Source organism: Myotis davidii, unplaced genomic scaffold, assembly GCF_000327345.1.
Source record: "Myotis davidii unplaced genomic scaffold, ASM32734v1 scaffold1011, whole genome shotgun sequence".
NCBI lineage: Eukaryota > Metazoa > Chordata > Mammalia > Chiroptera > Vespertilionidae > Myotis > Myotis davidii.
In genome coordinates, this window is record NW_006282880.1 from 502,997 (window position 1) to 527,990 (window position 24,994).

General features: G+C 43.0%; 1 protein-coding gene across 1 annotated transcript in view; it reads right to left on the minus strand.

Moving 5' to 3' along the window:
- Positions 1-24,994, minus strand: part of AFF3 (AF4/FMR2 family member 3) — a 443,373-nt gene that overhangs the window by 162,897 nt on the left and 255,482 nt on the right. The window contains 2 exon segments of the mRNA XM_015561811.1: positions 9,108-9,144; positions 16,277-16,357. Of these exon segments, the coding sequence (XP_015417297.1) occupies positions 9,108-9,144; positions 16,277-16,357 (118 nt within the window).

Sequence of the window (24,994 nt, forward strand, 5' to 3'; positions counted from 1 at the left end):
GTCTGGCTGCGTCAGAACTCGGAGGAGAGAATTTTACTGAGGTTGTACCCTAGGTTACGAGGTCCGCAAGAAATACCCCTACCAAGAGCCCTGGCTTAGGTTTTGCCCCCTCCTCCCCAGTTAGTGCAGAGTAAGATGTAAACCAGAAATCCTTCCTATCTGACAGGTTAGGTAGAGAGACGTTTCACGGTGGTCATCAAGGATTTAATTATGGGGGCTTGGAACCAGTTCACTTTTCGTAGTTTTAAAGGGCAAATTCCTCTTGCAAAGACACTGTAATTCTTAGATCCTCGGACACTGGGCGTTTGAATTACGCGTCCTGGTGCTGTAAGGAGCTCCCTTTTGGGAGATGAAGGAGCAAGGGTCGTGACTGCCAGTGTGGGTCGGCTGTGTGACCATAGCTGTGCCGTGCTAACAGTTTAATGTAAACCCCAGGCCAGGCTGTGGGCTGTGGGAAATGGGCCTGATGGTGGCAGTTGCTTTGCTTTGCCTTCTGAGTCTGGCCCGGAGGTCTCGCAGCACCCGTGGTGTGCTCTGCGGGGCCCAGGCCTACGCATGTGCAGGCCCCTTTTGCCAGGACGGTCTCCCTATACTGCATGATGATCACATTCTGAGGATATTGTCCAAACTGAACCCCAAAGCAAACTTGATCATTTCTTCTTTTTTCTTTTAGGAAATTAAAGTTGTGAGAGAAAGAAGACCGGTAGATGTGGTTCACACGTCTGCCTTAGATATAACAGAGGTAACTGGGCGTGGGAACAGCTACGAGGGAAAGCCACTTCATCAGAAAGCCAACCATGGACTTCACCGCCTGGGTAACAAACGCTGATTAACGGCCCTGTGCATAGGAAACCACGCGGAAGCGCAAGTAGAGGCAGCAAACCAATGAAGTGGCTCTAGAGCTTGTACTGTCGCGTCCGTCCTCCAGGCCACGCCTCTGGTGCCTCAGACATGAGAGGCCTCATCACGGGCTTGAGAGCTGGAACACAACCTCCTCAGTCCGTTCCAGAGTCATTCTTCCACGCAGCGGCGGTAATTCCTGCCAGAACTCTACATAGTTATACCCGCGCTATGTGAGAGAAAGCTATGCGGAGGTTCCAGTCACCAGACTGATCCCCCTCCCTTTAATGTGGAGGAAGTTGTTGCTTTCCCCAGCCTCGCACTGCCCGCAGCCACACCAAATACAATCACAATGGAGTGTGAAATAGCCAGGCAGCAGCCTGAAACAGTCAACATTTCCAAACAACTTATGTCAAGAAAACAGGAAACCGGGACTGTCAATGAAGACACTGTTTGGATGTTTGAGTAAATGTTTTTCCCTGGCCAACAATCTGACAAAGAACCCGCAGGTGGAGAGGACACAGGCCTCTGCACGTGGGGCCGGGGGCTGGGAGTCAGGCTGGACCAGCGCAGGGACAAAGCTGCCCCGAGCAGCACTTCTGCTGTGGGGACAGGGACAAGAGAGGAGGTTCTGGCCAGCAGCTAGGACACCCGGGGCCAACGGAGACATTTAGGAACAGCCTGGGAGGGAGTGCATGCAGCACCTTCTGGGGAAGGGTAGGTGCAGGAGGGAGAAAGGGGCCAAATTATTTTTGTCTTTCAAAAAGAATGAAATAAGATTCTCCCAACATCTTGCAATTGTAGGTGATGCAATATCTGAAGTTCCCTTGAAATGTTTAAGTGCCTATGTCATTAAGAGCCATCGCTTCTTTCTCATGACCCGAGGGGAAATTATGCATGAAAGCTAGATGTTTCCGTGCAGCTACCAAGGAGGACTGGGGTCATCCTGGCTATGTCAGCTTTTCATGATGGATTCCCCGTGGGTTCCTCTGGGAGGGAACTGGCATGGATCATTAAGGAAATGGACAGGAGAGGTTGGCCAGGGTGCAGGGTGCACATGGAAATACAATTACAGAGAGAAAGAGGGGAAAAATGAGCCACAGCAAGATTCACACACACAGACACATGTACACACAAGTAAATCCTGTAGATACATATGTGTAGTATATGTGTACTTTCAACCTGACGCTTCGCAGGGTCTCCGTGCCTCGCACAGTCCCTAACACACTGCACGCTCAAGCGTCTGTCTTCTGTCTGATGCCTGTCATGAGCACAGAACCCCACACTACAGGGGAGAGATGCATGTACAGTTCCAATACTAAACCATCTGATGACTCCAATAAGTCACAAAAGAAAAAATACCCAATTGGTGCCCTTTAGACGCTTAAGCGAGTGCACGGCTGGAGGCTCACACTCTCCAACACCCTGCCCAGAGAGGGGCTCCGGATGTCTGAACAGGGACAAATACAGGTTGCACTAGGCTGGATTCTGCTGCACAGGTAAGGTTTGCTATACTACAACTCTTCTTTGTAATACAAGTAATCCACGTGCATGGTAAAACAATCGACCAGCAGAAAAAAGCTGGTACCTTTGCTTGCTTCCGGTTTTATTCTGTGAGCCCTTCAGAATAAACACACGTATTTCTAGATGTGTCAACATCAGAGGGCACCTAAAGATCTCTGATATGAAGGATGCGAGATAAGGTACTTAATATACTACCACCTCCCCTCTCCTTACAATTTTATTAGTTCTCTCATTACTTTTACTGCCTCCAGTGAGTATTTATAACTTTTAATACATTTATAATCATCCATTTCTTGATTAATCAACTTCTGACAGTATCTTTCCTCTGAAACTATGCACAATGAGGAAATTCCCCCATCCATTCTCGCCTGCCTTCCCGCCCGCCCTCACCTACAACTGCACAGCTACCCCTTCCATCTGCATAGCCGAGATTTAAAATATTTATATTCTGTTCAGTGATTATTAATGAGGCATCCTCGTTCATCTTAACTTAATAACTTAACTTTTAGACTTTCCTATAGGCCAATTAGAAACATTATAAACCCATAACAGAAGTTTAAATACTGCAACAATATAAACATTAGGCAGTGAAGAAGGGGGACTGGGCCTGTTGAGAAGGGAAAGCCACTGAGCCTGAGCGGAGGCCAGCACTCCCTGCCCTGAGGCCCCAGGGAGTCTCATTCTTGATTCCATCATGCCACAGCTTAACTGGTCTCAAGTCTCCCCTTTGCCTTAGAAAATGTTCAACAGAACATGCGTTTAATGTCCATAAAGTGCATACATACAGTTTTTAAAAAATTAAAATGAGTTAACTGTGAAGAAGACACTGCCAAGAAGTAACCCCAGAGTCTCTAAGTTCCTGTTCCTCCCAGCGGAATTTCGTGCTAGTCATTCTCTTCCCTTCTTGATAGTTTTTTACCCCCCCCATGAGTTTATTAGTAAATAAAATATTCTTCAGTTTTCCTGATTTTGAAATTTGCATGAATGGAGTCATACTGTATGCCTTCCTCCGAGACTCCCTTCTGTCACTCACGACCATGATGTTTAGACCCAGCCACCATGGGGCACAGAGCTGTGGTTTGTTCACTGCTGTGCATCCTATAAAAAAACCTACCAGGGTTTTTCCATTCATTCTACTGGTGGACATTTAGGTTTTTCCATATGAATGACACAGTTACACATGTTCACGAACACCCTTCCTCATGCACGTCAGGAGTGTGGGCCACAGGGCTTTCACATGTCCAACCTTACCAGGGAATGCTGAACTGGTTCCAAGTTAACTTACAGTCAAACATTAAAGAATGTTTTTTCTCATTTAATAATATAAAGTGAAATTTCAGTGTAGTGTTTGCATTTCCCTGAGTACAAATGTGGGAGAGATATTTTGTGCTTGCTCTTCTGTGACATTCCTTCTCATTTCTCAAAAAAACAGCCTAAGTGCCCATCAACAGATGAATGGATTAAAAAAACTGTGATACATCTACACAACAGAATACTATGCCACTATAAAAAAGAAGGAACTTTTACCATTTGCAACAACATGGATGGAACTGAAGAGCATTATGCTAAGCGAAATAAGTTAGTCGGAGTAAGATAAATATCACATGGTCTCACTCATATGTGGGTTTTTTGTAATTTTTTAGCTCATAGAAGCACTTCATTATCTTGATACAAGTCTGTTACTGTCTCTCTGTCTCTCTCTCTCACACACACTCTCTAGTAACTTTTCCCAGTGTGAGTCTTTTACTCTTTTTCTGGTATCTGTGCATGATTATAAGTTCTTAATTTTAATTTACTTGAATATATCAATATTTTCCTATATTTTATACTTTTGTTGTGTAGGTATTTAAGAAGTACACCAAAATATGTTCTATTTTGTCTTTGGAAAGTGTATAACTAAACTGTTCACATTTAGATCTTCTACAAATACCAGGAGAAGTTTTTTATATGACATAAGGTAATTTCATTTTTCTCGTAGATAACCAATTATTCTGGTACTATCTATTAAGAAGCTCATTCTTTCTCCATTGATCTACATTATCAGCTCTGTCATGAATCTAATTTTTATATATTTGTGGGCCTGTTTCTAGGTCTCATATTATCTTTCATTGCTCAATTTGTCTATTACTGTCTGTATTACTTAGCTAAAAACATTTATATATTCTTAATATGGGCAAGGCAAGGCTCCAACCTTGTTGTTCTTTAGGAGTGTCTGAGCTATTTTTGGGCCTTTGTTCTAGCAAAGAAATTTGAGAATCACCTTGTCAATTTCCAGATACACAAAAATGAAGTTATAATTGCACTATTTCCTATAGCTGTTGAGAAAGAAGTCAACTGGAAGTTTAATTGTTGCTTCTTTGAAGTATTAAAGGGCAGTTTAAGAATTGTTTCCTTATCTATGTGGTTTGCAGATGAACTATAATGTGTCTAGTGTGGCCTTTTATTTTTAATGCTTAATATGCATTGGGTTTCTAGAATTTGTGGGTTAGTGTATTCAATTCTAAATTTTTTTCAGCCATTATCTTCTTTAATATTTCCTCTGTTCCCTCATCTCTTTCTGAAATCCTACTTAAATATATGCTAGACTTTCTTACTTTATCCCTGTTTCCTTTTTCTAAATATACTTTTATTTATTTATTTATTTTTTAGAGAGAGAGGAAGGGAGACGGAGAGAGAGGAACATCCATCGGTATACATCCCCACCAGGGATCGAACCCACAAACTGGGCACATGCCCTTACCGGGAATCGAGCCAGTGGCCTTTCAGTGTGGTGCATGGGATAACACTCAACCAACTGAGTCACACCAGCCAGGGACTATCCCATACGTTTCTTAATTTCCATTTCATATTTTCCATTTTCTCTAGGCTGCATTCTAGATAATTACTTAAATTCAATTTCCCAATACATTAATGTTTTTAGCTGTATCTAATCTGTTCAACCTGAATGAGGAAATTTTCATTTGTTATTATTTTTTCATTTCTAGAGGTCTGATTAGTACTTCTTCAAATCTTCTTGCTCTTAACCACATTCTCAAACGTCTCATTCTGGAAACTGAAGCAAGCACTCTTATTTTATATTCGGGCTGGGTAATCCTGATGTCTGAAGTCCTTATGGTTCTGTCTAATTCTCTGCGTCTGCTGTTCTCCTTGTTCATGGTCTCTTGCTTCACTTATATAGTGTTTGTGATATGGAGTAACTCATTTCTCTTGGAATTATGGTTCTATTATTACTTATTCTTCTCCATTTTGTTTTCTTTTTCTGGTATTCCTATTAGCTGGATTTTGACCTTTCCACCCCAATTAATCTTCCATGTATCTTAACTTCCTTTCAAATTTTCCATCTGTCTTTTGCTTTATGTTCAGAAAAAAATGTTTTCAACTTTATATTACAAATTATAGACTCCACTATTACCAATCATTTCTATTAATTTCTGTGAACCATATTTTTAATTCTCAAGTGCTCATTTGTTCTGTAATTGCTTCTTTTTCATACCAATCTGTTCTCTCCTTTTATTTAATAATTTCAAATGTTTTTGAAGGCTGTAACTATACCTTTTTTCTTCTGTTTCTTGAATTAAGTGGATTTCCACTGGTGTCAGTCCTCTTTGGTACTTATTGGTGACACGTTCATGTTTTGAGTGATAGCAGGCTGGTTAACAAAGGTAACTGATGTGGGTTCCCTAACACACACCTCCCTGGTAGGAAATGCTGCTCTGAGCTCTCTGTAAGTGGGAGGGTATGTTAACTGCAGACTTCATCCAGGGTTGGGAGAAGAGAGACCTCAGGACAAGCTGGGAGCCCTGATCCTCTCATCATGCTCCACACCAAGGGAGAAGTCCTTTACTCCGGGTGTGCGGCATTTTTGTTTATTTCCATCTTGAAAAAAGTTAACTCTTTTTCCCCCACTCACATATGTCTTTTTTTAAAGTCTGGTATTACCTCAGAATCTATACCGCTTCTCTTAGGTATCAGCTCCCAACTAGGGCATCTGGTCACCTGTTCTTTTCTTAGCAAACATTACCGTGTTATCTGGTATTTTGTTGTTTTGTTTTGTTTGTTTGTTTTGGGGGGGGAATCCAGATGGAAAGCTCTGTATGGTAACCAGCTAGGATGGGGGTGGAGGGGCTATAGGTGGAGGAATGGCCCAGGTCCCTACCACGCTCTGAGCGCCAGGCCTGTTCCCTGTGAGACTGAGCAGAAATCTGGGGTCTGTCTTGGAGCCCTAAGGACAGTCCCACCACCACTAGAGCCGGTTCCTGTTTGTTTCATTATGACCTTCCTTGCCCAGGATTACTTAACAGGAGGGTCCTGTCTACTCTCTGTTTTCCAGAAACTCACCTGAATTTCCGGTTTGTTGATGCACCCCTTTCTGTCCTCAGCGCTATTACAGATGTATGTCCATGGCGACAAAGTTCCGGTTATTAAACAGAGATTCTGGAGGGAGGGGGAGCACTCATGCTCCGTCTGCCCCTTGAACAGGGCACCTCCAGACATTAATAAAATGTAGACATAGGTCACCTCTTTTAATATTTAAGTTTCTCAATGCTTAATAAGCTTTTATTTTCTAAAATTAAATTAAATTAACCAGTAATTTAGCAAACTGACTAAAGTATCCTTTAAAAGATCTGGCTTAAAAATAATTTTCTGTTCAACTAACATACTCTTTTCTCTTAGTATCTATATCATACAACATCTCCAAGTTCAAAAAGAAAAAGCAGCATTGACCTGAAGTGGTGACGGTTAGCTCATCAATCCACACACACACATTTCATGTTTGGTTTCTCTAAAGCTCAGTGCTTTTTATTTTCTACATATTTACGAAAGTCACGATTCCCAAAACTGTAAGGATTCCAAACCAAATACAAGAAGCAGCAGAGGCGTGCTGGTGAGACCAGCTCTCCTAAAGCTTTTTTGTGCTATAATCCAGGTGAATGCTCAGATTTTTAAACAGTGATATTATCTGTATATAGATGTGCTTGGCTTTAGGAGACGATTTATTTTAAAAACACACAAAAAAACCTCCTTACCCCCAGAAAAGGAAGAACCAATCAGAGATTCCCCTGGGCAATGGAATGCCAGAGGGTTTCATACCACACGCGGCAGGTGCCACCTCCCATTCCACAGACGAGGGTCTGCTTTTTCATAAGCCAAACGCAGCTTTAGCTGGTCATTGCCAGGGCGTGCTGTAACAACATGCTGGATGCACACAAAACCCACAGTATACAGTTATGGACAAGAATTCAACTTCACTCTGAACCATCAGAAGCAACCTTTCTGGGGTCAAGGTTAGGGGAGGGAAAGTCTGTTGTCTTTGGGGCAGACATCCCTGCATTCAAACCCTCGTTGTCATTTTTTTTCACTAAAAACAAGGTTGGTTTTTAACCTCAGAATCTCATTTCATCATGTGCAAAATGGGGACCATCCGGCCTACCTCATCCAGGCACTGTTAGGATTAAGTGAAGTAGCGTGCATCCAAGTGCAGGCACATGGAAGAGACTCAATACTTCCTTCCTTTGTTCTTTATGTCAAAAACTCCAAGCTGAGAGAAGGTACTTTTATTCACCTATTGTCTCCTCCCTCTGCCCTGAACTGTTTAAATTCAAATGGAAAGACACGCTGAGGAAAGTAAGAGCACTTTTCCTGTATACTCTGGTCTTTGGCACATGGTGCTGACGCCTGCACAGCTCATGGACTTATCCGTGCATTTCTCCGATTCCTTTTCTTACTACTGAATTTAGGATGTTCTTTAGGCTTCAAGTCCCTTGGCATTTCCACTCTTTGCTGGTATGTGCTCACAGCAAATTCCAGCCGCGGGTGAGATGATTGAGTGATACTGCCTATGCATCATTATGCCACCGTCGCCCTACCCTGACCTTTCTCCTGCTGTGCATGGGAAGTCTGGGCCTCCTAACACATCTCTCTGCCTGTCTTTTCTCCACAGCCCTTCTGCCCTCACAGATGCTCAGTGAGTGAGCCTTAGTTCCAAAGACACATCTGCTTGCTCAGAGTGGTTTTTATGTTCAAACACGGCTTTGTAATTGCCAAGGGGCACTCTCAGCTGACTGGCTGGTCATCGATGGAACAAAGCCCAGTCTTTGTGGATGTTGTTCATGACACGAATGAGATGGCGTGTGCATTTTTAATGCTCAAGAAAACATTAACAACCATTAGTAGTGCCAGAGAAGAGAATGAAAACACTACTTCATGGGATGATAACATCCTCTCTTTGACAATGAAGCCGTGACATTGGATTCAATAAGGAATTCCTTCCTAGACACTTCAGGCTGTCTGTCTCTGAGAGAGGGCATGTTTTCCTCATGGATTCTAAGGCCGTTCATCTTGAGGTCTTCTGATTGGTTCTCTTTGCCCATTCTTTTTCTTTCAATTTAGATAACTAATTAGTGTTTTTTAAAAATGTTTCCCCTCCACATATACCGGAAACCAGCTATAACAAAGAATAATGTTCCTTCAACCTCGATTGTTTTGATAACCACCATTTATGTTCTGGCCTCCTCCCCTTGAAAAAAGACGGAGGGGCGCTCAAGCTCACATGAACCTCATGCATTTGAAACACACTTGAACAAATGGCCCTCTTTTTCCCCGTTTGATTTTGTTTATAGTGAAATTCATTCACAATTACTGTTTATTGCATACATCTCCCCTACTCACCCCCTCAGCAGCCCCTCCTCCACCACCACCACCACATACACACTCATAAAGCTGTAGAGAGAAGCCTTTCTTACTTGGATTATTGTGTCCAGAGGAAACCAGCTGAGAGTCCTAAAAGAACAAGAAATATCAATTAACTTTCTCATTTTGACTTTTAAAATCTGAGTTGAATGTGAGATATATTCCTGGTCAATTTCTACCAGCTACTGTAATGAAAAACATTTGCATAAATGTGCTCGTTAAAAAGTTCTGGTACAACAGTTCACAATCACTTCTCTTTTGTATTGTAGACTTTTTGTTTTGTTTATTGAGTGAAGTTCACATAACACAAAATTAGCCCTTTAAAGTGAACAATTAAGTGGCATTTAGTACATTCACAATGTTGTACAGCCACCAACTCTCTTTAGTTGCAAAATATTTCCATCGTTTCAAAATAAAACTCCACAGCATTAAGCAGTGTCCCTCCAATCGCCCCCCTCCTCAGCCCTGGCAACCCCCAATCGCCCCCCTCCTCAGCCCTGGCAACCCCCAATCACCCCTCTCCTCAGCCCCTGGCAACCCCCAATCGCCCCTCACCTCAGCCCCTGGCAACTCCCACTCAGCATCCCGGCTCCATGACTTTATCTGTTCTAGATATTTCGTAGCCCTGGAATCATGCATCATGTGACCTTTTGTGCCTGGCTCCTTTCATGCTGCCCGTTGTGGTAGCTTGTATCAGTAATTCATTCCTTTTTGTGGCTGAATCATGTGCCATTGTTTGTATAAACAACAGTTTTTATTAACAGGCCCATTCATCTGTTAATGCACATTTGGGCTGTTTCCACCTTCTGGCTATTGTGAGTAGTGCTGCCATAAACACACATGCATGTGTACTTGTTTGAGTCCCTGCTTTCAATCCTTTAGGGGATACGCTTAAGAGGAGAACTGCAGGTTCATGTGGCGATTCTTTGTTAAGCGGCACTGCCAAACTGTTTCCACAGTGGCTGAGTCATTTTGCATTCCTACTAGCAATGTCTGAAGGTTCCAATTTCTCCACATCCTCACCAGCACTTGTTATTTTCTGGTTTTAATTTTTATAAAATTTATGATAGCCATCCTAGGGGATGTGCAATGGTTTCTCATGTGGTTCGGATTTGTATTTCCCTAATGACTAATGATGTTGAGTTTCTTTTCTCTTTCCAACTATGACTCGTTTTTAAAAACAACAACAAAGCAGCTTTATTGAGGCATAAACAATATAACACAAGCTGCACATATTTAAAGTACACAATTTAATGATAAATAGCATTAAAGGGCTGTTAGTATTATCATCTTCTTGACTCAAGGACTTCCATTTTATTAAGTAGCACTTAGTATTTAAACAAAGAAGAGAAATACCTACTCATTAAAGAAAATTTAGAGGAAAGTATACAAAAGTTGTCTATAATCCCGAATCGGGTCATTTCAGAGGTTAAGCTGCTGCTTTTGGTTCGCCAGTGCGATTCAAGGCTGTCACCTGGCAGTCACATGCACAAAGGTGACACCCACTTCTGGCTTCTAAGAAGAATACTTCCCGATGGGCATTTCTCCTTCTCCATCTTTAAATCCTGAATTCCCAAAACCTAAATGCTTGTCTGGTACGTGGGAATCCTAAAGCTTCTTTATATGAGCTCTATTTAGCTGAGAAGTCAAGTTGGTACAAATCCTTTTACTGAGGACAGAAATCACCAAGCTCCCCAGTGTCTGAGGGAGTCATTCCATGGAGCGCCACAGCAACCACTATGTCCCACCAAGTGTAAGGTGCAGGAGGCCGCGCGATCTCAGGGACCACCAGCAAAGAAAACGGCTGCCGATTAACTGTAAGATGCCACCAGCTGTAAAACACACCCTGACTGGTAGGAAACTTACAATGTGAAAAGCCACGCACCTTACACCAATAAGTCCAGTCATCTGTAAACCGTGTTGCTGACGGAGGACAATCCTCCTGCTGTGCGAGCGAGCCTTACTTCAAAACTGCGTTTTGGAACCACCTGACGACTGGGCCACTCACACCTCTCCTTGTCTGTCTACGAGCCCATTCTTAGAACTACAGAAGGCAAGAAATGCAAAACTATCTTCTCTTATTCTCTGATGCCTTCCCCCATACACAGTGAGCTAATTCCTAGAGGAAAAAGAACCATCTGACTTGTTTTCATTGCCTTCCACCCCCACTAATCACTTTCTTCTGAATCCTATTCTATAAAGTATCAAATAAATAGTTAAAATAATGTAATTTACAATGAATTTCAATGTTTCATTTGGGGTAATGTTAAACCTGGAGTTTTTAGTCCAAACATTTTGTGGCAGTTTCTGAGGCATCCTAGCAACCCCTCAGAGGGAGGGAACCTGCCATTTTGCTCACCCCCGGCTTCCGTTCTCCTTCTGGGCACACAGAGGAGGCCAGCGCACGGGCACTTCTGTCAGGATGCCGGCGTTCCGCCGCACAACGCTTCACAAATCTGCCAGCCAGGACAGTTTCAGGCCAGGGCTGACCCCCGGACTCAGCACCCATTGCTCTGTGACATGTTTGTGAAATGCCATTAGGTGTGCCCGTATGCCTTCTGGGGATGGGGAAATTCTACAATTTTCAGTTCTTTGCATTTCACAACTTTTGAGACTGCTACAGAAATGAAGGGAAAAAGGCAAAGCAAATTCTTCCCCCACACCTTTGTTGAAATAACCCGATAATGGCAGCCAATTTAAAGAAGTCAGGTATTCTTTCCTTTACCCAATTCAATTACTCTTGAGATCTGAAGAAAGAGGCAGACATGCCTGGTAGCATTTGTCCAGGAAACAGTGACTCCAGATGAAGTGTTCAGAGAATAGAAGAAATACCCACATTTGGTCACAACTGACCTTACTAAACGTTATGTCCTTCCACACCCAGACAAATCGGGGAAATTCTCGGAAGTATTTAGCTAATTAATTCAGTGGCGCTGCCAACTCAGATGCACAGTTCAATCAACTTTCCTGGTGAGGTCAAGTCGCCCCTTTAATCTTAACAAGATTAGGCTTAATTTAATTATTTGTTACTCATTTAGGAGATTTTGCCCATCACATTCTATGAATAATTCTAGCTCCTTCATGCTGGCAATAGAGTGATAATCTCAAATGTTAATAATCTATCTAATTAAGGAAATGCAAGCCTCCAGCTGACAGAACACTAATTAGCTGAGATACAGGTTGGAAGAGGTACAGTACGTGTCAAAATTAATGACAGTCTTGCAGTAGGCAGAACAAGGGCCCCCCCAAAGATGTCTGTATCCTCATTCCCGACCCTGTGAACATGTTACTTCTCATGGCAAAAGGGGCTTTGCAGCCGGGATTAATGATGAGTGCGGGGTGGGAGATTATTCTGCATTACACAAGTAGGCCCAATCTGATACTCCAGTGTCCTGACAGCCCCACTCTGCTGTTACCTCTCTGTCATTGGCTGTTCAGTGCCCATTGGCTCTGCCCTGGCCCCGCTGGCCCTGTGGTGCCTCCAAGACCCAGGTATGCTGCTGCCTTTCCCCTTCTCTTCCATTTCTGTGGACCTCTCTGCCCCTTGTCTGCACGACCTGCTCCCTCACCTGCTTCAGGGAGTTGCTCAAATGCCGCCTCCTCAGAAAGGTCTTTCTTAAGCTCTCTATTGAAAAGTCATCCACTTCTAGTCACCATCAGCATTCACCTCCCCCTTGCTATGCATTCTATTGTCCTCTACTAGGAAAATATAAGCTCACCAAAAATCTACCACAGCCGGAAGGAATTCAGTAAGTAGATATGTAAAATCCAGTAAATTTCCTTCACACCACTGAGGACTAATTAAAACATGAAAACTTTAAAAAAAAGCTCATTTACATACAAAATACTGTTAAATATCTGTGAATAAACCACAGAACCAATGTGAAAGGCCTACAAGAACAAAATGTTTACCAAAGAACCTGCAAGAAGATATGAAAAGAAGTGAAGAGATATTCCAAATTCTTGGACAGGAAGATAATATTGTCAAATGGATATACTTTATTAAATTAAGTTAGAAACCAAACAAAATTCCAAGAGGATTTTTTTAAGGAACAACAGGTCATCAAGATGATTCTTAAAATGATCTGGAAGAGAAAAATGTACAATAGGCAGGACTTTTGGATAACAAAAAAGGATACTGGCCTGACCACATGTATGTATAAATAGGCCAAAAATCATTAATAATTTAAACTAGGAGTCAGCCAAATATAGCCCACAGGCCAAGTATAGCCCAGCCTTTGATTTGTTTTATTTTAAACAACTGAATGCTTTTTAGCGTATTCAGAGTTTATGACCATAATACATTTTAGAATATTATCATCAATTAAAAAAATATCCTTTACCCTTTAGCCAACATTCAACCCTACCTCCCCACCTCTGAGCTTCAAGAAACCACTAACCTAATTCTCTGTCTTGCTATATTTGCCTACTCTGGACATTTCAAATATATGAAATCATGTAACAGAGTATGTGGTTGTTTGTGACTTTCACTTAGCATAACATGTTTAAGGTTCATGCACATTGTATTAGGTATTGCCATTTCATTCTTTTTTATGCCTGAAAAGCATTCCATATGTTACTTGTGTGTATCTATTTATCAACAACATTTGTGTTGTTTCCACTTATTGGCTACTATGATTAATGCTGCTACGAATGTGCATGTCTAAGTTTTGGATGGATGTGTTTTCATTCTTTGGGTATATATCTAGGAGTGGAATTGCTGGCTCATAGGATAATGCAGTGCCGGAGAAACTGCCTAAAATGTTTTCCAAAGAGGCTGTAACATTTGATGATCCCACCAGCAACTGAGAGCAGGTTTCCAATTTTTCTACACCCTTGCTCACACTGGTTACTATCTTTGGTTTAGCTATTTAAGCCGGTATGACTCATTTTCTCACTGTGATTTTGATTAGTAATAGTGATAGTATCTTTTCATATACTTATTAGCCATTTGTAGATCTTCTTTGGAGAAATGTCTATGTAAATCCTTTGCCCATTCTTAAAATGAGCTATCCTTTTATTGTTGAATTATGAGTTCTTTATACTAGTATATTACTAGAGGCCCGATGCATGAAATTTGTACAAGAGTAGGCCTCCCTTCCCCCGGCTGCTAGCACCAGCTTCCCTCTGGCACTCGGGACCCGGGCTTCCCTCCAGCTGCTGGCAGGCAACCAGGACCCAGGCTTCCCTCGCAGCCCCATCTTCGTCTGGAAGGTCTTCCGGAAAGATGTCCGGTCTAATTAGCATATTACGCTTCTATTATTATAGATGCTGTCACCTGTTTCTATAAATAAAATTTTATTTGAACATAGCTACAGTCATTCATTTATATATTGTCTGCAAAGCCTAAACTATTTATGTCCTGAGCCTTGACAGAAAAAGCTTATCAGCATTTGATTTAAACAATGAGTTATTGGGAAAGAAGTAAATACACTGAAAAAACAGAATAGATACTCCTGAAACAAATCTATGTATTTATGAGAAATTAAATTGCTGATAAACACGGTATTTCAAAATAGTGGGGGGTGGTGGAGGAATATGAGCTAATTTTATTAATAGTGTTATAATAATTTACTAGCCATTTAAAGAACACAACTAGAATTCTATGTTAAACCAGTCACAACGTTTTTTTAAACCTAAAACCAAAACTATAAAAGACTTAGAATAAAATAGAGAACATTGTTAGAATATTGGTGCAGGGAAGCTTTTTTAAAAATCTCTGACAAAAATTAAACACTTTGCTCGTATAAAAGGTACATAAATCAAGTTACAAGAAACTAGTTGTATCATATATAATAGACACATGAATAAGCAATAAGGAGTTCCTAACAAATCATTTTTTAAAATGCAATATGAATGGGCAATGACTATGAATGGATAAGTTGCAAAGGAAAAATAGCCCATTGTTAAACTCAGAAGAAATTGGAGAAATGCAAATGAAAACAATGAGACAGCAAATTTTCACCCAGAAACAAGGATAAAAAGTCAAATAATATTAAACGCTGGCAAAGATGCACAACAAAGTACTCTGGAAATGCAGTCCAGAGGAATTATGGCTTTAGATGCCTCCAGCACCACGCTCCTGGTCCGGCATCAGTACTCGGGACATTCAAAGAGGCACCTGCCAAACACTGTTTGTTCAAACAGCGTTTGTGATAATAACCAACCGTAAACAACCTGAATGTTGATCAAAAGGAGTTTGAGTCAATAAATTACAGCAAATTCATACTGGGAAATATTTTGCTGCTGTTAAGAAGAATGAAGAAAATATAGATTCACTTGGAAAGCTCTCCAAATACATTTTGTTAAGAAAAGGAAAAAACTCTTAGAATGGAATTTATCATTGTGATGATTATAATTAATAATTATTTCAATAATTCACTAGAGAAAGTTGATATGACTACTTACAAGGATATTTATGTATTGTGGGTATCTGGAAAAATTTCAACCCTTAGAAAAAATGCTTTTAGCACAATACCATTTATGATTTTTTAAAACTGCATATGCACATACATGTATACGTAATGCACAGAGAGAATGACTGGAACGTTACACATCAAACTCTTGTTTGAATGTAGTCCCTTGGGTAAGGGAAATAAAATGTGGATGAGGGTACTGGAAACTTTCGTATTTCGCTCCTTCTATTTGCATAATTTCACCTTTATAATGAGTATAAAGTTATATGTTGTATTCAAACAAAACATATTAGACTCATGTATAACTTAAATATATTTTGTGGTTATTCTTTTTGTGTACTTGTCTTTAGAAAATATGGAAATCTTTTCTTTTAAATTCCTAGATAATATTTTATGCTTTATAAAAGATATCTAAGAGGAATTAAATACTACCTGCCCTCAATTCTAAGACATTGATTTTAAGATTCATTATTAATTTAGGAAAAAATAAGCAATTTTTAGGAAAAAATAAGCAATCACACTGAATGTATAACACTATTGTAAGAAGCAACTTCACAAATGGTCTTGATAAATGACACATAATATGCATCACATTTTGCATTAAGTATGGAAGTGTAGGTGTAAAATTGCAATCTTCATTTTCCCCTTTGATGAATAAATATATGTTTGAAAAATGTTGAAAATCAGATCCATATGCCTCTGGCAGGAATATTTTCAAAGGAAAAGACAATAAAGGGAGGTCCCACTGTCCCTGGGAAATTCTGTGTGGAGACAGCAGGCTGCTCCTGAGTGACACCAGACCTCACCTTATTTGGGAATGAAAATTTGCTGGGTTCCACCTTGCCAGGCGGCTGAATAGCAGAAAGTGGTGGAAGCCAGGTCATCTCCTAAAGGGAAGAAAACAAAACAGCATTAATACAGAGCGCATCTCAAGTCGGGAGCATCTGAAGCAGCCACAAAGCCTGCCTCGCTAAAGCACGGAGGGGTAAGAAATGAACAAGAGATGAAAGGGAATGAGAGGGATTTAAAAGAACAACACAGTGAAGCCCACTTCTACGATTTCTCCCCATAATTTTACCAAATTTGTGGTTCCGTGGCTAGCCTCATGTCCCCTTTATACTTTAAGTAGAGCTACAAGGTTGTCCTATTTTCACTTCAATTAAGCTCCTGAGTAAAGGGACAACACGATGGTAAAAGTTCTATGGAAAATGCCACACACAGGGGCTGTTTCTCTGGGACTTGACCCCACAAAATTCACAGGGTGTTTCTGCAGGACTGCATACCGCACTTTCAACTTTAGGAATCAGCACTGCAGGAGTTGTTTATTTTATTAAAACTCACATCAGTATGAGTTTCCAGTAAGCACCCCCCCCATCACTTTCCTCTTCATAAAAAGGTCACTCATGGAGACGTGAAGACACAATCACACATATGAAACCAAGAGAGAGCGTGTGGTGATGTTTATAACAGTATTACGAAGACAGCTTTGGTTCACCATGCAGTGGTCTGCCACATGCTTCCTGACATGCACTTTCACGAAGCTGAGAGGGGCAGGGTCCCCTGCTCACTCCCAGCATTCCTTGCCAGCCCATCTCCTGGAAGATACCTGCGTTCACTCAGTGACTGTGGATTAAACTGAATCAATTTCTTATGACCAGGAAACTTAGAGCTGACAGAGACCCTGAACCCAATTGCTTGATTTACATCCACTTCCAAACACAAGCCAGCAGGGGAGCAGGTGGCCCAGTTTAAAAGACGTGAGCAATTCTCTTTAGGCCAGCGGTTCTCAACCTGTGGGTCGCGACCCCTTTGGCGGTCGAACGACCCTTTCACGGGGGTCGCCTAAGACCATCCTGCATATCAGATATTTCCATGATGATTCATCACAGTAGCAACATTACAGTTATGAAGTAGCAATGAAAATAATTTTATGGTTGGGTCACAACATGAGGAACTGTATTTAAAGGGCCAGAAGGTTGAGAACCACTGCTTCGGCGAAGACGTGTTCTTGGTTCCCTTGGTTGGGGGTGGTTCTGTCAGGAGTTTGGAGTGAGTTTCTTCAGGATGGTCTTGCCTTCTTTCCCCGGGTAAGTCTCTCCCCCAGCACGTCAGGTGGTGTAGACCCACCCAGGGAGCAGGGAGAGGGAGTGCACTCACACCGCCTTGGGAGGATCACTGACCCTCCATCATCTCCCGCCCACGCGACACATGTACCGTAGGTGGGTTAGGCTCCTCTGAGGCGTCCCTTCTCCATTTGCTGGCACCAAGGTATTGTCAACGAAAGCACGGGAAGACGCAGTGACCCCTTTTTGCCTTTCACCTCTCACACCCTGCTCTGGTCTCTATCCCTGTTGTCTCTTGTGAAGACTGTGTCCAGGAACAGAGTGGGTCCTCAGTCCATTTTTCAATGAATAGAAAATTAGGCAGTATCCCTGCAATGTACCTGCCTTTCTTTCTGGCTACCCGGACTACCACCCTAATCGCACCTTTGTTACTTTTAACCTGAATGACTTTAGGAGCCTCCTGATTGGTTCTCTTTCTTCACTTGTGATGAAGCCACCCTCCACATGTCTGTCAACCTATTTTTCCTGAAGTGCAGATGGCAACGGAAAGCACCACTTCTACAAGACATTCATCTACCACCACATGTACAACGATGACGACTGTGATGGCCTCGACGCCTCCTGCGGTGCTTACAGTTTCAGAACACCTCCACACGAGCCTTCCCATCCACACCCAGCCTTTAGTAATCATCATTACATCCACACTGGAGGTGAGGAAGGGAAGGCGCAAAAAGATGAAGTGATTTGCCCAAGTTCACTCAGTTCACGCACGTCTCCTTCCGCCCAGTCCAGTGTTCATTTCTCACTCTTCCGCATCTGCCCCAAGGACAAGGGTATTCAAGACCTTCTGCGATAAGGTCGCAGGTGTCAGCCTGGTGCCTTTTAATAATCTACACACACAGGACAGATAAGAAAACGACAAGTCTCTGCTATGACTTACATTGCCCCCTGTGTGTGTGACTGCCCTACTCCACATGCCTTTTGGATTTCTATCTATCCTTTAGGGCTCCTCTGAAACATCATTTATCTTATGGGCCTTAGCTGATTCTCCTTCTAACCCAATGTGATATGACGGTCCCCTTCTCATGATCCTCCAAAGCACTACTTCTCCCTCTGGTTGTTAACTCTTAGGCTCCTTTCCTGTGTTTAGTTTTGTAAGCATACACCTCTATCTGCACACACCATTCTGCTTTCTTCTAATACCCTCCCCCCAATGCAGAATAAAAACAATTCTCGGAATCCTAATAATCTCTCTCAAGAGTATTCAGTTTTACTAAACACAACCCCAAGAAGGAATCCTAATAATTTCTTTCAAGAATATTCATGTTTATTAAACATAACCTTTAAAAACGTAGCTATTAAATACTTAGTTATTAAATACCATGTCGTTTCCACCTAATTAGAGCATGAGACGGGAACCAGCATATCATATATGAAGGAATAATAAAGACAATAGGGTTGCTTGAAACACTTAAATCTATTAGAATTCCCAATACATACTTATTTATATGAACTAATTAAATACTTGTTTTTAATGAATGTGCAATGACTTTTTAAGACTGATTATCCACTATATTAAAATTGTCCATTAGGGTTGCATGGAAAAATTAAGGGCGAACAGACTATTTCTATGTCCTCTTCTGTCACTTACTAGCTCACTGAGCTTGAGTAAGTCACATTGCCAGTAACTTGTAGTGATTTCAAAGCATAGACTTTCGAATCAGTCTGATCTCAATTTGTGGTATCTTAGAGCCAGAGAAAATAGAGTTGCTAACTAGCTCATGGTTTAATCATGAGCATTAAATGAGATAATATATATATATAAAGAGCATAGCATGGTTCTCTTATGTTTAATCATTCAGTAAAAGACAGCACTGATTAATATCAAGCTTAGTTTCAGAATTCTTGTCTCTAAAATAAGAAATCAAATTTCTCTCTGGGCTTTAGATGTTGAGGATCTGGGGATAGAAGACTATATGGAAAAGTGTTTTTACCGAAGAATGAGGGTTTTATGCAAATGTAGTCTATAATTAAGCTAACAATTGTTAATTCAAACTACATATTGCTAAAACATAAAGTTATTTAAAGAGTTTATTATGATTCTTAAGTATGATATGTATTTTCCATTGGAGAAAATGTCCCTAAGTTTTCTCAAGGGAATGGAATTCTGATGTAATAATAGCAGTCAGTGAGATAGGATTTGAGGAGAAGGTGTTTAGTTTGTATCGTTTTCTGGTAGTGACAATCTGTAAGCAAAAGGGAAATTTCATAACTGCTGAAACTGCCCTTAGTTTGCCTCACTACACAGGGTAAGAATGCTATTTCATTGCAAGGCCACCAATCCCATGTGCTGTTCCACACCGCGCCATGCTCTGGACCGCCCAGCCTCAACCATCCCTTCCTTACTGCTTCACTCCTACTTCCTCCACTGAGGTGCCCTTCCTGGACCACAGGTAAGACAGGACGAGAACTAGGATGTTTAAAGCCAAGTGTGCCAAAGTCCTTCTGATCTCACAAACTCCTCTATTACTGCCTGTCCGTCTTCCTTCCTTTGTATTTTCTTGTCCCGTAGGAACGAGGCCACCCCCGTTCCTGAGCACGGAGAGGTCCGCGGTTTGCAGCCGATGGATGGGATTCAGAACCAACATATCTGTGTTCACACAGCCTCCCAGTCCCAGCCCTCAGCAGATGTCTTGTTACCCAAGGGACAGATTTCAGGGCGTCTTCCTATTTCTCAGACAGACGCAAAATGCCAAGTCTCTTTATAGCCAACACGTTCCCTTTTCTCCTAAATGTAAGAACAGATGGTTAAATGATAAGAGTAGAGAACACTGCATTGCATTAACTGTCCAGCTTTTCTCCATCTTCCAATTTCCAGAACACCGTGGGGCACGCACGAGGTTTCCATCCTCATGCCTACTGCATAGCAACACAAACTGTGAGTCCCCAACATCCATAGCTTCAGGGAAGTAGAGTGCTTCTCTTGCACAACGCCCTCTCCCTCCACGCAGCTGCCCGCTTACTGTGATGTCTCCTGCATCAGCCTGTCTTAGGACAAATGGTTGACACTTAAGACACCCATTCAAAAAGCAGTGTAGCTCTTTGTTATTTAAAAAGAGGAGAAACAAAAATTAAATGTTAGCCTGAAATATAATCTTAGAGTTCAAAGTGTACAGTTATGAAGATCTGTAAAGTTCATTTAGCTTGCAGACAGGTTAAACAAGAAAAAAATATAAAAATATTTTAATTTTCCTACTAAAAACAGTAAATGGAAAAACACTTTCCCTGGTCTCTTTTCCTATCTATGCTTCCCCATAGCCACGGATCTCAGCCACAGCCACCGACCCCAGCCTCCGATATCAGCCACGGCCACAGATCTCGGCCACGGGTCCCAGCCACAGCCACCTCTCTCAGCAATAGCCGCCAAACCCAGCCAAGGCCATGGAAGTGTTTTCTCAAAAATCGTTCCTATGATGCACTTGCTCAGAAGCTCCCAGTGACCCTGCTCCAACATTGAAGGTGCTCTGTTACAGGCAGATGTCCAGGAACACACAGTGTCACTGCCCGTTCCTCTCTGGGTGCAGTGTCACTGCCCGTTCCCCTCCTGGCACAGTGTCACTGCCCGTTCCCCTGTGGGTGCAGTGTCACTGCCCGTTCCCCTCCGGGCACAGTGTCACTGCCCGTTCCCCTGTGGGTGCAGTGTCACTGCCCGTTCCCCTCCTGGCACAGTGTCACTGCCCGTTCCCCTGTGGGTGCAGTGTCACTGCCCGTTCCCCTCCTGGTGCGGTGTCACTGCCCGTTCTCCTCTGGGTGCAGTGTCACTCCTGTTTCTCTCCTGCACAGTCCTCCCCAAGCCTCAGGGTTAACATCCATTCCTCCTGTCCTGCCCTGGGTTTCCTGTCCCGACATTTGTCATTTTCTTTTCCTGTTATTTCTAACTTGACTTACCTCTTCAGGAAGCTCAGTGACCAGTGCTATCCTCAGCCAGGGTTGCACACTTCACCTTCCTTTATACAGGATTTGTGCCACGTATTTAATATCTGCATGCTACCTGAGCTGTGAGTTGTCTTTCTGCCTGTCTCCACTGTCACATCATACACTCTTTAACCCCTGCAAGATTATAACCGCTTTGAGGGTAGGGATCTCCTGTAGCTCCCGAAGGCTTAGCACAATGGGTTCATGAACAGGAATTCATCGAATCTCTCTAGGTTCTCTGTTTTGCTTGTAAAATGATGGCAACAGGGCATTACACTCGTTCCACCAAACACACAAGACTGGTGCCAGGGTCAAGGAGATGAAGCTGCTGCTTGCTCCTGCAGCACCGCTTCAGTGTGGATGCAGGGTCTGCCGGAGAGGAGGCCCAGGCCTGGCAAAGAGCCTAGTTAACTCCAGGATTCTGTCTCAGTAACTTACTTTTTTCTAAATAAAACATGGCTTAATTCTGTCGCCTGGAAGGAAACATGAAGTGCCAGTCCGTTTTCCTGTGTGGCAGTGGCGCTTTTTGCTTTGAGTTTCTGTATCAGAGAACCACTCAGCATTTCAGCTCTCATGCCCGTTATCCGTGTTATGACACTCTGATCAGACAAGTTTGCCAACGACAGAACATGGGCGATTTATTACACGGCCTGTCCCTTAAATGCCGCTGTGCACAGGACCGCGGGTCTGGTGACGGGGAGAGCGCCGCGGGCCTGCTCCTGGGAGGCCGAGCCCAGCCCTGGAGCAGATGAAGTGGGAGAAACACTATTGGGATGAGAAGGCCCGTTCTAATCGGCAACCCATCCTGGCCCTTCACCGGGACAAGGCCAGACGTCAAGGCTGGGCAGATCTGGGCTCAGAACAGGATCACAGTCAAAGCCTCTATGTCCGTGCCTAAATCAACAGAAGTCCAAGATTATCTCATTCTGTTACTATGGGAGAAGGTTCCATAGTTTGAAAAATAATAGTAATAGAGTGTATTTGGGCCCATTATTTTGATGGAAACATTACTTATCAAAAGGTTTTGAAAAAAACAGTAGCTGTTGAAAAAAACCGCCTTCTTTACTAAGATTTTAAAAAGTCTATTTTTTGTAGCATAATTTAGGCTGCTAAAATTACAAATAAGCAAGTAACGAATAAAGTAACAACACCATTACCAAAAATCACGGCAAAATCTCATTTCTTTGAACGGAAAGCCCAGGAATATGCCCAATCTGAACCAAAATCGACCCAGCAGCTCAACAGTATTTTCTGGTCTCGTGGACATCCCCGGGATGGAGAATCTCAGATGGGAACACCAACTAATCTAACTCACCGCTAGCAGGAGCTTTTTAAACTTCTCGCCCTCCCCTGCTCTCAATGAGGTTGATCCCCAATGGATATAATGGAAGGGGCACCTCAGAGGTAAAGATTAACAGAATCAGTTGACGAAGCAGCTTTCAAGCCGGCTTTCACAGACCGAGAAAGACGAGAAGCGCGTGTGCATAGATAACACGGCCCCCTGTGGGCTTGAGGCAGGAACGGAGCATCCGGCGGGGAGGAGGAGTAAGAGTGTTATTCACTGTAGGGAATCAGTTCCTGCACTGGAGTCGCCTCTCCCCTGGCTGACTCCAGCCCCCCGTGAACTCTGCACTCTCCTCAGAAAGGGGTAAGAGCATTGGCTGAAGTTGGTTCCACTGCCCCTCTTAAAAGACTCCACTGAAGATGTCTTGTTCAGAGACAGTGTTGCTGTTTCCCAGTGTCTTTTGGGCAGGAAGATGGCGGGACTTGTCTCAGCTCTTGCCACTCTGTGTTCACTGCATTCCCTGACTCATCTATTCACTGCGGACCTTTTGTAACAATAAGAACCATACATCCCTCATATTAATTTTTAGAATCACCTGGCTTTCAGGTTCATTTTATTTCTGTGTTTCAAACACACTGTAATTCCCCTTCTTTACTTTGCGTATTGTTTCTAGAACGGAACATTGTGTCAAAATGCTAGAAATAGTCAAGTCTACATGGGGCTCTCAGGATTTAAAGGAGGAGGTTGGTACTGAGCGTACAGCTGCAGGAACTGGACGCCTCCTGCTCCCCCGGCGGCCCTGGTTCCCGCGGCAGCACGCCGACACCGCTAGTTTCCTGCAAACCGTGTGGCTCCTGGGGAGGAGCATGAAGGGGTCTCATTTTAAAAGAGGTTTAAAAAAAGAATAAGGCATCTGAGGGGTAGGAAGAGGGTCTCTCAAGTTCTGAATCTGGGGCTGGGCCAGATCTTTTCTGAGATAAACCATGTTAAGTCTAGGTTTATAGGAAGTAGGCTAAATTTCTGACCAGTTCGTGAGAAAGGTCATGTTATTAATGATGCCACTGTCACCTATTTGTGATCTCCATAACACCTTTTAGTGGTAGCACAACCCCCAGAAATTGGCCCTCCGAACAGACATGCAGATTACAATGCGTTCTAGAAGGAGCCCTGGTTCATAACGATCAGCCTTCTCTTTCATAGGCACCGCAGGGTGAAGATGGCTTACTTGGGGCAGACAGGAAGGCTGTGGAGGCCAGAAGGGGAGGAGGGAGAGAATCACATTCTTGGCCATGTTTATCCTCACCCCCCACAACCCCAACTCTTTTCCACAGAAGATAATGTGGAAACGTGCGTCTGACAAAACCCACGTCTCCGTGACAGAGAAGCAGAGTGGTAGAACAGACCAGGCCTGGAGCTGGCGCCTGAGAAACCTTGTCCAACGGTGACCCTGCAACAGACTCGCAGAATGGCCCTGGGCCACTGCACTTTTCTGATTGCTGGCGTCCACATCTGAAACCTGGAGTCAGTACCTCTCTGGCAGGATTGGTGATAACGATGCAGGTACCCAGTATACTCCTGGCACAAAGCAGGCGCTCACGGAGCGTCATCACTGCTCTCGGACTGACTACCTTTGTAATTAGTGTTGGCAGCGTCTGGCATGGGCCTTGGGAGGGAGGGGACGCACGAACACAGGAAAAGACATTTATGACTTTGTTTTTTAATCCACTTCACTCAGTTAATTATTTAATATTTAACTAGTTAATTATTCATAGTCCAATAGAGGGCACCATGCAAGAGTGCTTATTAGGCAGTAACTTGCTTCCCTAACTCCCTCTGCCTCTGAAGCTCCGGGGCGCAGGGGCTGGCGGGGGCCATCTCAGCGCTGGAGGCACATCTTAAGTGGGACGCTGACTGGTAAGCTGGTCACTGGGGTTCTAAAGAGCTTAGAAGCTTTGCCTTTAAGCATATAGACTACCCCGGGGCAACAGTTAGGGCAGTTTAGTGAGTCCGCTGGCCTGCCAGCCAGCGAGCTCTTCTCAGGTGACCTGAAGTTAGCCCCGGGGACATGTGCATGTGGAGGAGGAGGGCTAAGCTATGGTGACAGGGCTTAGCACCTGGGCAGGCACAGAGGAAGGCAGGCCAGATGGACAAGAGGTGTGCGAGGTGATTCATAAACCACTGGACGCCTTGCCCTTGTCCAG